The sequence below is a fragment of the Plectropomus leopardus genome, chromosome 17 (genome assembly GCF_008729295.1).
Source record: "Plectropomus leopardus isolate mb chromosome 17, YSFRI_Pleo_2.0, whole genome shotgun sequence".
Lineage (NCBI taxonomy): Eukaryota > Metazoa > Chordata > Actinopteri > Perciformes > Serranidae > Plectropomus > Plectropomus leopardus.
Genome location: NC_056479.1, coordinates 8,252,772 through 8,267,508, shown reverse-complemented (window position 1 = coordinate 8,267,508; position 14,737 = coordinate 8,252,772). Strand labels below are relative to the sequence as shown.

At 41.5% G+C, this 14,737-nt stretch overlaps 1 protein-coding gene across 1 annotated transcript in view; it reads left to right on the top strand.

The window, feature by feature from the left end:
* Positions 1 to 14,737, top strand: part of ppfia3 (PTPRF interacting protein alpha 3) — a 33,512-nt gene that overhangs the window by 12,422 nt on the left and 6,353 nt on the right. Inside the window, 18 exon segments of the mRNA XM_042505293.1 lie at positions 3 to 96; positions 288 to 422; positions 1,223 to 1,306; positions 1,585 to 1,716; positions 3,141 to 3,203; positions 3,296 to 3,375; positions 4,315 to 4,480; positions 4,975 to 5,168; positions 6,631 to 6,868; positions 7,830 to 7,963; positions 8,054 to 8,208; positions 8,351 to 8,450; positions 9,378 to 9,459; positions 9,585 to 9,785; positions 10,686 to 10,751; positions 11,189 to 11,215; positions 11,387 to 11,562; positions 11,914 to 12,011. Coding sequence (XP_042361227.1) covers positions 3 to 96; positions 288 to 422; positions 1,223 to 1,306; positions 1,585 to 1,716; positions 3,141 to 3,203; positions 3,296 to 3,375; positions 4,315 to 4,480; positions 4,975 to 5,168; positions 6,631 to 6,868; positions 7,830 to 7,963; positions 8,054 to 8,208; positions 8,351 to 8,450; positions 9,378 to 9,459; positions 9,585 to 9,785; positions 10,686 to 10,751; positions 11,189 to 11,215; positions 11,387 to 11,562; positions 11,914 to 12,011 — 2,225 coding nt within the window.

Sequence of the window (14,737 nt, the reverse complement as noted above, 5' to 3'; positions counted from 1 at the left end):
AGGTACCTGAGCGCCCAGAGGGAGGCGACGTCTCTCCACGACATAAAAGACAAACTGGAGAACGAGTTGGCCAGCAAAGACTCACTCTATAGACAGGTGAGGGGGAGGAGTGGGGGACTTTCTGCTGTTGATTGGCAGCTTGGCCATGTTTTCACTTTGGCACACAAGAGCGTGCCATCATTGTGTTTTCTTTTTCCTCCCGGTGGTTTTCATCATGTCTGCTGCCCTCGGGGATCTTCGCTCCCGCTCTACGAGTTTCACCTCCACTCCCTTTTGTTTTCTTGCAGAGTGAGGAGAAGAACCGGCAGCTCCAGGAGCGTCTGGATGATGCCAAGCAGAAGCTGCAGCAGACTCTGCAGAGGGCCGAGACACTGCCGGAGATCGAGGCCCAGCTCGCGCAGAGGGTGGCAGCGCTCAACAAGGTGTGTGTGTGTGTGTGTGTGTGTGTGTGTGTGTGTGTGTGTGTGTGTGTGTGTGTGTGCATGCATGCAAGTGTGTGTGTGCAAGTGTGTGCAGGTTTGGAAATGTGTCAAGGTTTTCTTTTCACCTCATTCAGTTTTACATAATGAGATTAAAATGGCAATTTTTTTTCAACCGACAGCAGCAATATGTGCATGCATATGTGCGCAGACACAATTGCGCGAGTGTGCGTGTGCATGCATGGGCATGCTGGCTGGTGCAGGCGTGAATATATACGTGTGTTTATTCATGCGTAAGTCAAACGGAACATGAGATGTCAAATGACAGATGAATACCAAATATTTTCATCAAGCGGTGCCAGTAATTCACAAGCACACGATCTGAAGATGAAAGCCAGCTCAGGGCACCGAGTCGGCTCAGCTATTTGATCCTTGGGCGATCTACACGTCAAGAACTGTACGCCGCACAAATTCTTCATGACTGACTGATTTAATTGCTCTTATGTTAACCTCTTGCATTCCTGTAAACACAGTGCCAAAAAAAATCCTCACTCTCCTCCAGGTAGCCAAACCTCTTAAATGGCTACACTCACATGTTGGGGCAAGATGGCTTCCTCAGGAGGAGAGGATGAACGCCTGTAAGAGACGAGCGAACAAAGTTTCCTGTTTCGCTGTGATCTGTACAGGCATGTCACTAATTGGTAGACTCGGGTCAACAAGCTGTTTCCTTTTGTGTTAATTTGTATTAGTGTCGCAACACGGTTCAGGCTGTAACCCCGCTTCCTTCCTTTGCAATCATTCAGGCGGAGGAGCGTCATGGTAACTTTGAGGAGCGACTGCGACAGATGGAGGCGCAACTGGAGGAGAAGAACCAGGAGCTACAGAGGGTGAGTCATGCTTGCTTTTTTTTTCTCTTTCTCTTTTTTATTCCTCCCCCTCTTTCATGCCGTCGCTTTTGTCAGCCTTCACGCAGCACAAAGGCGCACTAATTTTCTAAACCCTTTATTTGACCGTACACACTCAGATAGACATCTTTGTCTCTCGCTCTCAGTCAAGCAGAATGCTTGTTATTAACTCTCCTACAGCCCCCCCACCTCCTTCTTACACTTGTTTTTTTTTCCTCCTGTTTCACTCTCACCCGTGTCGCTCTCTCTTCCCCCCTCAGGCGAGGCAGAGGGAGAGGATGAACGACGAACACAACAAGCGTCTCTCTGACACGGTGGACAAGCTGCTGTCTGAGTCCAATGAGAGGCTGCAGCTCCATCTGAAGGAGAGGATGGCCGCTCTGGAGGAAAAGGTGACCAAATCGCGAACATGTCTTCATTTTGATCTTCAGCTTGTAAAAATCATGCAACAGAGAATGTATCCGTCCCCAGTCAAGACCCTAAAGATGTGTCCCTTTTCCCTAAATAAACTCTTGGTGTCAGGTATGCTGATGCAGCTCTTTGCCCTCCAGCAAGTGACCAGTTAAAACTTGAGCAAATACCAAAACTGATCCCCAAACAGCCATAAATCCTTCATCCAGAGCAGATTTACTTACTTTACTGAACTTAAGTACCGCTTTGAGGTACTTTTACCAGACTTTAGTATTTGCATTTCAGAGTGCTTCATACTTCCACTGCATTTCAGAGTAGAGATGTAATGATCAATTGATTAGTTGCCAACTATTAAATCAATCACCAGCTAATTTGGTCATGATTATTCTGTTTGGGCAATTAAAAAAAAAAACCCAAATTCTCTGATTCCAGCCTTTAAATACTTTTTGGTTTCTTTTCTCAGTAAATTGAATATATTTGGGTTGTGGATAAAACAAGTTATTTGGAGGACGTCACCGATCGACATTTTTCACTAAACGAACGACTAATAATGGACAGATTTGATGATTAAAATATTTGTCAGTTCCAGTCCTGTTTCAGAGCTCCACCTCATCCAACTGCAACATGCTGCTTATATATTAATGCTACTATAAAAGAAAATAAAAATAAAATAATGTATATATATATATATCTATATATCTATAGATAAGTCTCGTTGCCATACAGTTATATAGTTTATAATAAAATAACACTCATGGGTAATTTTTCTAAATTTTACTTTACTAATTTTTTTTTATATTTTCTTAATAACACATTTATACGCTCACTTTGAATGCAGGACTTCAACTTGTAGCTGAGCATTTTTACAGTGTTGGACTGCTCCTTTTAATTCAGTAAAGGATTAAAATGATGAGTGAAAATATGGCTGAAATTTGAATTTTAAAACACCATTTGGAGCACAAACTTGGTTCTGTCTTCTGTTGTTTTTTTCTCTTACTTTAGTGCATTATCAGCACTTTATTAACATTTTCCACCTATTTTTCCTCTGTTTTTATGCACTGGAGGCATTTTCTGAGCAGTCAGCATCGCAAAAGGAGCATATTAACTGTAAATTGAAGAGATAACTTTCCCTTTGCTGCAGGGAAAGTTTCTGTAAAAGCAAAATCTGGGAGAAAATAGGCTTAAACCGCTCTACCCCTTTTAAAAGATCTGGGAAAAAAACGAAAACATCCTGGGTTAGTAGACATTGCTGTGACGTGTGCAGGATTTCTGTTTCCCATTTCTACTGTGCAGCTTCAAATAACACAATATACCACTTTCAGACCAATTCACCAACCCTGCTGTCCAGTTTGAAAACACATCTCCTTGTTACTTCACAGTATTATTGCTTCTCATTTTCTTCCAGAACGCCCTGTCTGAGGAGCTGTCTAACATGAAGAAGCTCCAGGACGATCTCCTGGCAAACAAGGTGCCTGCGCCTCTAGGCTTCACTTTTAGTTAAAGCTAGTCGACATATGTTCCTTTTTTCACTAGCTCTCTCTCTCTTTTTTCCACCCTCAGGACCAGCTGATAGCGGAGCTGGAGCGGCTTCAGCTGGAGTTGGATCAGCTGAGAGCGAGGCCAGGGGGCTCCTATTCTAGGTTTGTTGAGTAAAAACATTACTCTGAGTCTCCCGCGTCGTCTGACTGTGAAGACGCCAGTATTGTGTCTCTTATCTTGTCAGATGTTGTAGATAAATCTGTGCGTGTTGGAGGTGTGTACCACTGTCAGCACTCACGCAGATAAAACACTGTTGATATGTACACACTCATTAACCCACACATACACACATACATGATCCAACACTTCTCATTAGCACATTCTCATCTGCATGTCTCGACACTTGTTATTCTGAACCTGTAAATGGGAACATGACACATTATATGAGGTAAAATCACCGGTTTTCCTCATATATTTTGTTATTTTTAGTCTTTTATATTGGATGTACTAGGCTTTGTTCATATTTTTTATATTATATAGTTTTTATTATTAGAGTTTTTTATATTTTAGATATTTATTAACAGATGCTCAAATTAAAGTGAAATTACAGTTCGAAAAATATATCAGATTTCCAAATTAATACCCTTATTAATTTGTATAAACTAACAAATGAATCAGATATGATCAGAATTGAGAAAGAAAAATAAGAAGTTGTACAGCATCGATCATCAATTAAGCGGTTGCAGGTAAAAGATCACTTTGACCTCATGAAACATATATTTTGCCATAACTCAAGAATTAATACGTTAAATACAACAAAATTGCAAACAAACGTCCAAAAGATTATATCAATAAAGTGACAGGTGCACAGAGGCATTTACAGCATGCCAGTGATTCTAGTTTTCACATATTGTCTCCTTAGTTTGTTCTTTTTTAATATTTCTCCTGCACATATTTTAGTTTGGTATTGCCAGCTGTGTTATGCTAATGTGTTTTTCTGTGTTTGTTCTGTGTAGCTGCTGCCATAATCTTACTCACCCTGCAGGGATAATTACCCTTTTATCTTATCTTGTATCTTTTTTTTCCCTGCGTCTCTGCAGTCGCTCTCTGCCAGGTAGCGCTCTGGAGTTGAGGTATTCCCATGGGAGCGGCTCGCTCCCAGCGGGCTCCACCACTCACCTGGATCCCTTCGGTAACACCTCGGGGGGTGTGGTCAGGCGAAGCCACCGGGCCCGTTGGAGCTCCGCCAGAGAGGACTCTACCAAGGTGAGACTCAGACATTCCTTAAAATCTGTCAAAAAACCCCACTTTTATTTTTAATCTATCTGTATCTTTTTATATTGAATCAGCACACAGACTTTTTTTCGTTGCACTTTATAGCTCTTAGAAGCATCAGTAACGTTTCTGTTAAACAACAAAAGTTGGCCAAATATCCAACGATATGGAAAACCTTAATACCAAGAATTGGGAAAAAATTGAACCGTGCAATTTTCTCATCAGTCATTCTTACAAAAAAAAGTTGTGGTTTTTTCCACCTGAACAAAAAAAAAATTCTTGCATTTCTTATGGAGAAGTTAACTAATAAACTCTAAAATAAAAATAAGGTGGATTATGAAACTACATCATTTACTTGCAGGTTGATATTGCATTCATCTCAATCTCTTGTGATTTTTTTTATTTCAGGGAACAATAAAAACACAACATAATGTAACATTTTGTTTCATGTGGAAGTACTGCAGTACTGCTCTCTCTGTGTGCAGTACCCAGACTGGGAGAGCGGGGCTCTGCTGGGGAGTGGGTTTGAGCCGGGCTTGGATGTGGGCTGTTCCGATGAGGAGGACGACGGGGAGCCTCGGTTTGGCTCCGAACTGCTGTCCCCCAGCGGACAGACGGACGTGCAGACCCTGGCCATCATGCTGCAGGAACAGCTGGAGGCCATCAATAAGGAGATCAAGTGAGGACAGGCGGCAGCACAGCAGCTGGGAGGGAGGGATGCTAGAAACACCTTTTTGCATAATCCGGCACATACCACAGCCCCAAAATAAACATATCAACACCCTCTGACACCGTCTGAAAAAAACTGCAGCAGTAAAGGAAGTTCTCACATCCTGTACTTTAGTTACAGTACTGATGAAACTACAAGCTCTGTACTCACACCTTTATTTGAGTACAAGTACATAAGTATTTACAGCAAAATTCACTTAAGGTATCAAAAGTCCTCATTCTTTAGTGAGAGAATATTGGCTCTGACTGAGCAGTGTGTCACTGGTGTAGCTGCTAAAGGTAGAGCTTGTTTGAACTATTTGATTTACAGTTATTTACTTTAGTCCAGTGGTTCCCACCCTGGGAGCCGGGCCCCTCCAAAGGGTCACCAGATAAATCTGAGGGGCCATTAGATGATTAATAGGAGAGGAAAGAAGAGAAAACAGAGTTGCACTTCACAAATTTGTATTTATTGTGTCTTGTTAGCGTAGCATAAAGACTTGAAACGGGGGAAGGTCCAGCCAGACTCTTTCCAGAGGTAATATAACCTGCTTATCAGTGCCTCTGAAGTTCACTAAATTACAAAAACAGTACAAAAACCGAAGAGTAAAACTGTCAACTCGCTGCTTTACGGGGGATTATGTATCAGACTGTTTTTCTGGCCAGGACCAGGAGCTTCCTGGAGACTCAGTTGGTTGCCGGTAACCCCTGTAGACCTATAGACCTTTATGCTAAGCTACGCTAACTCACTGCTGACTGTAGCTTTATAAGGAAAACTGTCACAAGCTGATTTCAACTTGCAGCAAAAGTAGTAGGAATGGTTGGAAACAGAGTCAGAATGTCTAAAGCCTGAGGTTTTTGCTCACAGGGTTTACTATGACACCGTTTTACCTCATTATTTGATACTTAGGCCACATTTACTGTGAACATCTCTCATTGTAACACAGTTTATAAGACACAAAAAACTGAAAAGCATCAAAAGGTTTCCTTTAGGGCAAGATAAGGCAGCTTTATTTGTAGAGCATGTTACAAACACCAGGGCAATTCAAAGTGCTCTAAAGTGCAAACTACAAAAAAATAAAAAATAAAGAGATCAGATATAAAAGGCAAAATTAATTTCTAAATGATTTAAAAATTATACAATACAAATCACCATTAGATCAAAGATCATTTAAAATGATTTAAAAATCAAATTTAAAATAAGTTTGTATAATTAGAGGGTGGAGTAGGCAGGGTAAAAAAGAAACATTTTTAGCTTTGAGTAAATAATGGTAAGAGTCGGGGCAGGTCTAACATCATCTGGGAGGTTATTTTAGGTCTGCGCTACATGATAATTCAATCTTTCCTAATCTGTTCAACGCTATCTGTTCAACGCTATACGACCAAATGTTTTAATCCATCCTTCTTTTCTCACCCTCTAAACTCAAATCCAGACTCATTCAGGAGGAGAAGGAGAACACGGAGTTGCGAGCCGAAGAGATTGAGAGCCGAGTCAGCGTGGCTTTGGACAGTCCGCCCATCCCTCCAACTTCCTTGGGGAGAGACAGCACAGGACGGGGCTTCATCCCTTCGTCTATAACATCCTCCACCCTGGCCTCCCCCTCTCCCCCCAGCTCCGGACACTCCACCCCTCGCCTGCCTCACTCCCCGGCCCGCGAGACTGATAGACAGGTACCGCTTCTATTCATGTCCCGTGTTAACCTCTTTTTTTTTTCTCGCCTCTGTATTCCACCTCCCTGTTTATGCAAACAGCTCCTCCAGACTGTGAGTCATGTAAATAAAGCACAAGTAAATCATGCAGACAGGGTCAGAGAAGTTCAGTTATTCTAGCAGCATGTTAGATTGGGTGAGACTGATCCAAGTAACTGGTAGGATGGTATGAGGGCTGGTGCCAGACACGCTGGTTTCCAGCATTTCGGAGGAAAGATGGTGCAATAAACACCAAGCATGCAGTCAGTGGGGATTGTGAAAGTGAAAAAGCGGATGTGGGCAGTAATGGAGCTCGAAAGCCACAACAGCTTCTACTCCTGAATACCAAAATGTCATGGTGATGCGGGGCTATATTGAGCAAAATGAGACTGTACTCACACACACTCTCCATTTACATGTTAGAAATTAAGACTAAAAAATGAGTCATTAATGGATCCAGGATAATTTACAGAGTAATTAGAATGTGAGGTTATAGATATTGTTTTCTTAGCTTATTCTGGATTTGTATTGTAGTGCCAAATAAGTACCATGTGATTGCTAGACTTTATCCAAACTTATATGACACATATTGATTTGCCTCACTCAAATTTCACTCAAAAATTTCAAAATCATTTGGCACGCAGCGCATTAAAACTGGTAATGTTTCTGCTGTTGGTTGCCGCCCGTGTTTGTTTTGGTAAAAGAAGACTGTGCGAGTTGGTGGAAACAATCTTTCTGTGTGGTTTGTCTTCAGATTTGATGAGGTGGGGAGAGTCTGTTTATTGAGCAGTAATAGAGTATAATTTCAATCAGTCCAGGTTCTGTGATTCAGCTGTTCTGAAATATGGCTCCTAAGTTTCCATGGTGCGAACAACCAAACTGCCCACTTTGAGAATTTTCTTTTTTTTCTCTTAATTGCTCTTTTTTACATTTCGATTTTTAGAACAGCAAAGATGATGACCGGTCCCTCGCCCTTCTTGATTCTACGCCTCCTTCCACTCCTCGTGCGCTGCGATTGGACAGGATGGCCCTCACCCATCCAGGAGCGATGCTAGATGACCCCCGGGAGTTTCGCAGGTATAGCAGCTCCGCATTAAATATAGCAAACACAGCGGTTAGAGCCTTGCTCGCCTTTTTCCCCTCAGTGATTCCCTTTGTCCCCTCCAGTCTCTCGGCAGATGGCAGCAGCTCCAACAGCAGCCAAGATTCTCTTCACAAGTCCAGCAAGAAGAAAAGCATCAAGTCTTCCATCGGGCGGCTTTTTGGGAAGAAGGAGAAAGGAAGGATGGGTCAACCTGGGCGAGATGGATCTGCTTCTCTTGGTAAACAGATGGAGGAAAACACTGTCTGTATATCAGTGATCCACACTGTCAGCATCTTCACTTAAACACTCAGCGATTCAAAGCTCATCTCTATTATATCTTTTAATCTTGTAAACCTTTGACCTCACTGTGTCTCTTCCAGCATCTACACCCTCTGAAGACTTGGCCTCTGGAGACCCAATAGGGATGAACAAGACTGGGACTCTGGGTCCAGCAGATAAAGACCGCCGCAGCAAGAAGAAGTACGTAAATGATGCATCCTGTTTTGGTTTGATTTGGTTTGCAGATTAAATGAATACTCCACCCCCCAAATGACCTATTGTAAATCAGTTGCTCACCCCATTTTACGCTTAATTTGTGAATAAAACTTTGTTTTGCTCACATGCCTCCAAGGTAAACAAAGGATCCAAAAACAGAAAACTCTTGATGAATATAAGTCATAGAGGCCCACGATTAATAACAGCAAAACTACATCAAAACATCTGTTTACAAACTATCTCGCGACTCGTGCAGAATAATCCAAGTCTCAGATATCCAATCTTATGCTCAGTACCTCCCAAACACTTACACTTCTCTAAAACTTTAATTTCAAAGCCAGACTCCGTTAATAAAAAAAAAAACCCAGTAATTTTACCTCGCTGAACATGGTAGCTGCTCTACCACTGCTCTGAATATTTTTATTATTTGTGTTATTTTGTGACTGATGTTTTAAAGGCTTAGTTCGGGTTCACCAAAGTCACATAATAACACAAACAAACAACATACAGAGGCAGTGATAGACCAGCAGGTCCCGTGTTCAGGGAGGTAACATTATTGTCTTTGTCAAAGGACATCGATAAGTTTCAGTTCAGTTCCCTTTTGGAAAAAAGGTCTGTTTGGGCAGCTGAGCAAATGGCAGGATGAATGAAACTTGAGTGAATTTGTAAACTAATGTTTTGATATAGTTTTGCTGTTGTGAAACGTGGACCCCAATGACCTCAATTCATTGAGAATTTTCTCCAGTTTTGGATTCTTTGTTCACCGTTGAGGCAAGTGAGAGAAACAGAGTTATCCCCATGAAATCAAGGTAACACTGGATGAGAAATTGATATACAAATGATCATTTGGGAGGGTGAAGTATTCCTTTAATATTTTGATTTCTAATATTTACCTTTTCCTCTTCTTACAAGGCATGAGCTACTGGAAGAAGCATGTCGCCAAGGACTTCCCTTTGCATCTTGGGATGGACCCACTGTTGTATCTTGGTTGGAGGTACTGTGCCATCACAGACACCTGAGGGATCGGAGATTGTCTTAAAAAACAGAATTTGGATTTTTTTTTTTTGTTTTTTCCTCATATTTTCTCCATCATTTAATATGTTGTTTGCCTCCTTCCAGCTTTGGGTGGGAATGCCGGCCTGGTACGTCGCAGCTTGTCGCGCCAACGTGAAGAGCGGCGCCATCATGGCCAACCTGTCGGACACAGAGATCCAGAGGGAGATTGGCATTAGTAACCCGCTTCACCGCCTCAAACTGCGGCTGGCCATCCAGGAGATGGTGTCCCTCACCAGCCCCTCTGCTCCGGCCAGCACTCGATCTGTGAGACATAGTCATTCACCTTACAGAAAAAAGAGAAATTAAGACCACAAATGTTCTCGTGTCATAAAATTTAATTTAGTACAGCATTTAAATTGCTGAGTTTAGCCTTTGTGCTGATAATGCAAAAAAGCTGCATTCATATCAGCACCATGAGGTATAAGTTGAACCAGGTGCTTGTTGTTATGAGATTAGTTGAAATATTAATGATCACTGTTAGGAATTTTGCAGCAGAAACTTGGATACAGAAATAATTTTTTAAAAAGCATAATTTAACGATTATTATATCAAATAGCGATGAAAAGCAGATCCTGTTGAGTGGAATAAAGGACATGAAAGTATCCTGAATGTGATAAATGTCAGAAATAATAAAAAAAAATATGAGTGTATCTTCCATAAGATTATGATAGTAAGGTGCACTTTTGCTGATAAAATTCTGCCTATTTCACATTGAAACAAAACTTGGCAACAAAAGCAACATTTTCCCAAATTTTGTCTCCTCACACAGCGACAAGACAGCCAGATGTTGAAAAATGTAGTAAAAGTGTTGCGTGCAAATGCATGTGTGCTCTTGTTTTTCATCTGTTGAAGGGGAGATAAAGTCACAGAGATCTTCTACAATCTGTCAGTTTTTGGAACAAATGCCAAGTTGTGGTTTGCCTTGGCGTTCCCATCCTCTGTTTGGCTTTGTATTTATCAGCAACAGGAATCCTGTTAATGAAATGTTGAAAATGATCATTCACACAGTCCTCACCAGATTTCAGTAAACTGCTTGAACCTCTTTCATAAAAAAAACACCATAGCGTTGAGAAATCAGTCTGCTGTTGAGGTCGGCAGGCATCTTGTGATGGTATGTGGTGCTTTTTTTTTAATCTCATGGCAACACTTTTCCCGTTTTCACAGTCGACAAGTAACGTGTGGATGACCCATGCAGAGATGGAGTCCCTGAACGCAGCCACCAAGCCTCCGGTCAGTGTCCCTGCTGTCCTGTCTTTGTCTCACAAACCCTTTTTTATGTTTTTCATTATTATTTTTTTAATTAATTTTAGTGTCTCGTCTGGTCTGAATCATGTTGACGAGTCTCTCCCTCCCTCCTTTTCCTCTCTTTCTTTCTCTTTTTGGAATTTCTACTTCTTTTTTGTCTCTTTGTGGGCCCAGACCATAGTGTTGAGCATCTTCTTCTCTCCCTCTGGTTTCAGTGTGAACTGCTTCCAACTAATTACCCGTTCACTAACACACTATTCCTTCCTTTTGTCCTCTTTTCCTGCCGCCACTGCTGCTCCCTCCTCCTCTGCTTCTCCTCCATCATCACTCCATGTTCCCCCTTTTCCCTCGCCACCTCCACATCACTCTCTCTGGCTCTGTCTCTCTCTCTGTCTGCCTCTTCTCTCCTCTCGCTGCTGCAGGAGCTCAAAGAGTTCAGCTGGGATCAGGTAAGGACCGAGTGAAATGCTCAGAATTAACACAACACGATGCGTATTTGTCAGTGATTTTTCTCTCGAGTGAGACCAACCGCAGTGAGTCATGCGCCACTGACTTGCACTACCATCAGATATGAAGCCGAGCGTGAATCAGCGCTGATCATCTGTGGTTGTCCCCTCCAGATACTGGCCTATGGCGATATGAATCATGAGTGGGTGGGCAACGACTGGCTGCCCAGCCTGGGCCTGCCACAGTATCGCAGCTATTTCATGGAGTCCCTGGTGGATGCCCGCATGTTGGACCACCTGACCAAGAAGGAGCTGAGAGGACAGCTCAAAATGGTGGACAGCTTCCACAGGTAGAGCTTCTGCTGCGTGCCCGCTCTCGCCTCGTTCGCAGCCATAACTCACACTCTTTGTCACTTCTAGTGGTTTCACTCTCATACTTTTCTGTTGACTGTGTGCGTGTGTGGCGAGCAGAAATGTGAAGGTGTTAAAAGACGTGTAGGGAGAGTTTTCCGGTTGTTGTGACACTCCCACTGCTCAGGTGTGTGTCTCCGGGCCCTTTTTTTTCTTCAGCTCTTGTTAAATAAGAGTCCAGGGGTCATGGGACTTGGATTGTTGTTAATGCTTTCTGAGTACAGGTGAGAGTAGAAACACTCCCTCTGTTAACCTGTTTAACCCCCTCTGGCTCTTTTGACCTCTCCCAGGGTCAGTTTGCATTACGGCATCATGTGCCTGAAGCGTCTCAACTACGATCGCAAGGAGCTGGAGAGGAGGCGAGAGGAGAGCGTCCACCAGAACAAAGGTCAGCTCTTTTTGTCTCCGGCATTATCTCACTATTCATGCCCCACATGCCCCAGCTAATTCCTCCATTCATGCTGTGCTGTTGTCTTGTTCAAAGCATACCTCAGTGATTACTACACAAACCACATAATCTAGGTTCATTATTTAAACCAGCCATTTTCAATGGGGGGGTCGCTGGGGGGGCAACAGCAAATTGTCAGCAAATTATAGAGAAGATGAGGAAAAATGCTAAAAAATAAATAAATAGCAGATTTTATTAATCATTGAGATCATTTTTTAAAATAATGTATAACATATTGAAATCTTATTTGCCATAGCCATCTTTTTAATGGTCTGCCAGTCCAATAAAATCATCCATTACATAATAAGTTGTCAGTATTGACTGGTAACTGTCTGCGCCTACCAGAATGCTGCTCTGCCCCCAAAATTTACCTAGCTTGCCTGCTAGCATTTAGCCAAATGTTAACTCACAAAAATGGACACATTTTGATAAAGGCAAAGATCTGATGAGCAGACCCAACAGTCCAGCTGACAAAAGCTCAGCTGCAAAAAAAAAGAAACAAAGAAAAACTCCTGGTTTGTTTTATTCCAAATTCTAAATACTGATGTAAAGATGTTCATTTTTATCGTAGATGCATATCTGTTCCAAATATCGGTTATTGGTCTCATTAACTATTAATTATTATCGGTATCAGTATCAGCCCTAAAAAAAACAATATCAGTTGACCCCTAGCGTCACTTGAAAGTTCCTAGCAGAAGCTGACTTTTTCACACCAAAGGAAGAGCATTTGGGCAGTAGCCACATTTATGCAGCAAGTTACTTTCCCTGATCAGGCATTGAAGGCATCGTTTTTAGCTTCATTCATTCATTTTTTTTTTATTATTATTGTCAATTGTTTTTTAAGACATCTTGCCAAAGGGAAGCCCCAGCTAAAGCTGTTTGGGTACTTTGGCATGGAAAACTGTAGGAACCCCTGAATTACACAATTATCACTATTAACAACCATAATTTGTCTACTTATTACTACACATGATTACTGTATTTTGCTCTGACACTTTATTTATTTGTTGGTCTTTTTATCAGCTTGAAAAATGTCTCTCATAAAACAGAGCAGAGAAATAACCATCCTGTCCTTAACTAATGACCAGCCTAAGGTTATCTGCTTTCTGATCGCTCTTCTGTTACAGTTAAGAGTGCGTGGCTCTTATGAGTGGCTCTGTTCTGACCTAACTGTAGTTTATCCAAGTCTTGATAACACTGTTTGACAGTAATCCAAACGGGTCATTTTTGAACAATGTAAGAGCTGCGTTATTGCAGTAAGAATTTAGCACATCTCTCAATAACTGTCAGACCTCTTCCTGTAACTGCAACAGTTTTTAAATCTGTTTTGATGACTTGAATCTGCTGTGTAATATTACTGGAGTTTGGTTTCCTCTACCTGTTCCACAGGCTCTCCCTGTGCAGGCAAGTTTAGCCTCGGCTTATGTTTACATTTGAATAGAGGAGAAATCCCGCACACTATCCTGTTACTTGCAGTAAACTTTATTTAAGCACACAATTTTCCAGTGCTCTACCTGATGAAGGTCCGATGACCAAAATGTTGTGTTTTTATAGAAAGTTTATTGCAAGTAATAGGACTGTGGACAAGCATCTTCTGCACACATGTTTACAAGTTCAAAGGTGTGCATCAGCCTCCACATTCTGTGTCAGTCTGACATTTAATCCAAACACAGTACTTTTTTTTTTAGTGATAGATTGAAAAGTACTTTTTTACTTCATGTCCATACTACAATTGATTGTAATTTCCTACCCAAAGTACTGGACAGTTCCCCTGGTCACATGGACTTAAAAGACACCAATATATTAGACATTAACATAAGTTTTATTTAACACAACGTGGCATCATAACACAACATTCCCTACAAATTAAATCTGCCACAAAAAGGCTCCTTCCTTAAAGTTTTTTGTAATCATCCATCCAGCAAAACTCATCAGAAAAAAAAAGTTAATCTTCCGTAGTATGTCCCTTAAATCAATACATAATAAACAACAGAACATGAATTTCACATAAATAACACAACAAACAAGCCGCTTTATCTTCAGGGAGACCATTAAACCTGCCTGATTCTGGAGCCTAGTGTACTAGTGTAGAGAACAGTATGTGTGACCACATCTCCTTGTTTCACACCAGATTGCTGTTTTTTAAATTATATGTTTAATAGAGGCAGCTGCATATGTCATTTGCTTTACTACATTTCTTAAAAGTATATAGACATGAGCAAAAAAAAACTTCCCAGACTCATTAACCTATAAAAATCTTTTACATCCCCACATTAGTTTAAACAGGTGAAATAAAGTAAAACAAACCTAATAATGGCAACGAGAACACACATTTCCTTAGATTTGCACTGCCTTCCACACTGTGGGGAGATGTTTTGACCACCCTCTCATTATTGCTCCCCCTTCCTCATAATCACATGAGATTATAGACCACAGCTTTCCAGTGAAATTTGGCAAGATAATGATTACAAATGTCAACAGGCTCAGTCATCAAATAAACCCAAACCGCTCGCCCTCCTGCCGCTGAGCCCTGGGAGTCACATGTTGTAACATTTACAGTCAGTTCATCTTGGCTGATTTCCTCACAGGAGAGTTCCCTGAGTGAGGAAATACGTGAGTTTTGGGTTTGTGTGATAATAAGCATGTCTGTCTATGTAGGAAGAATG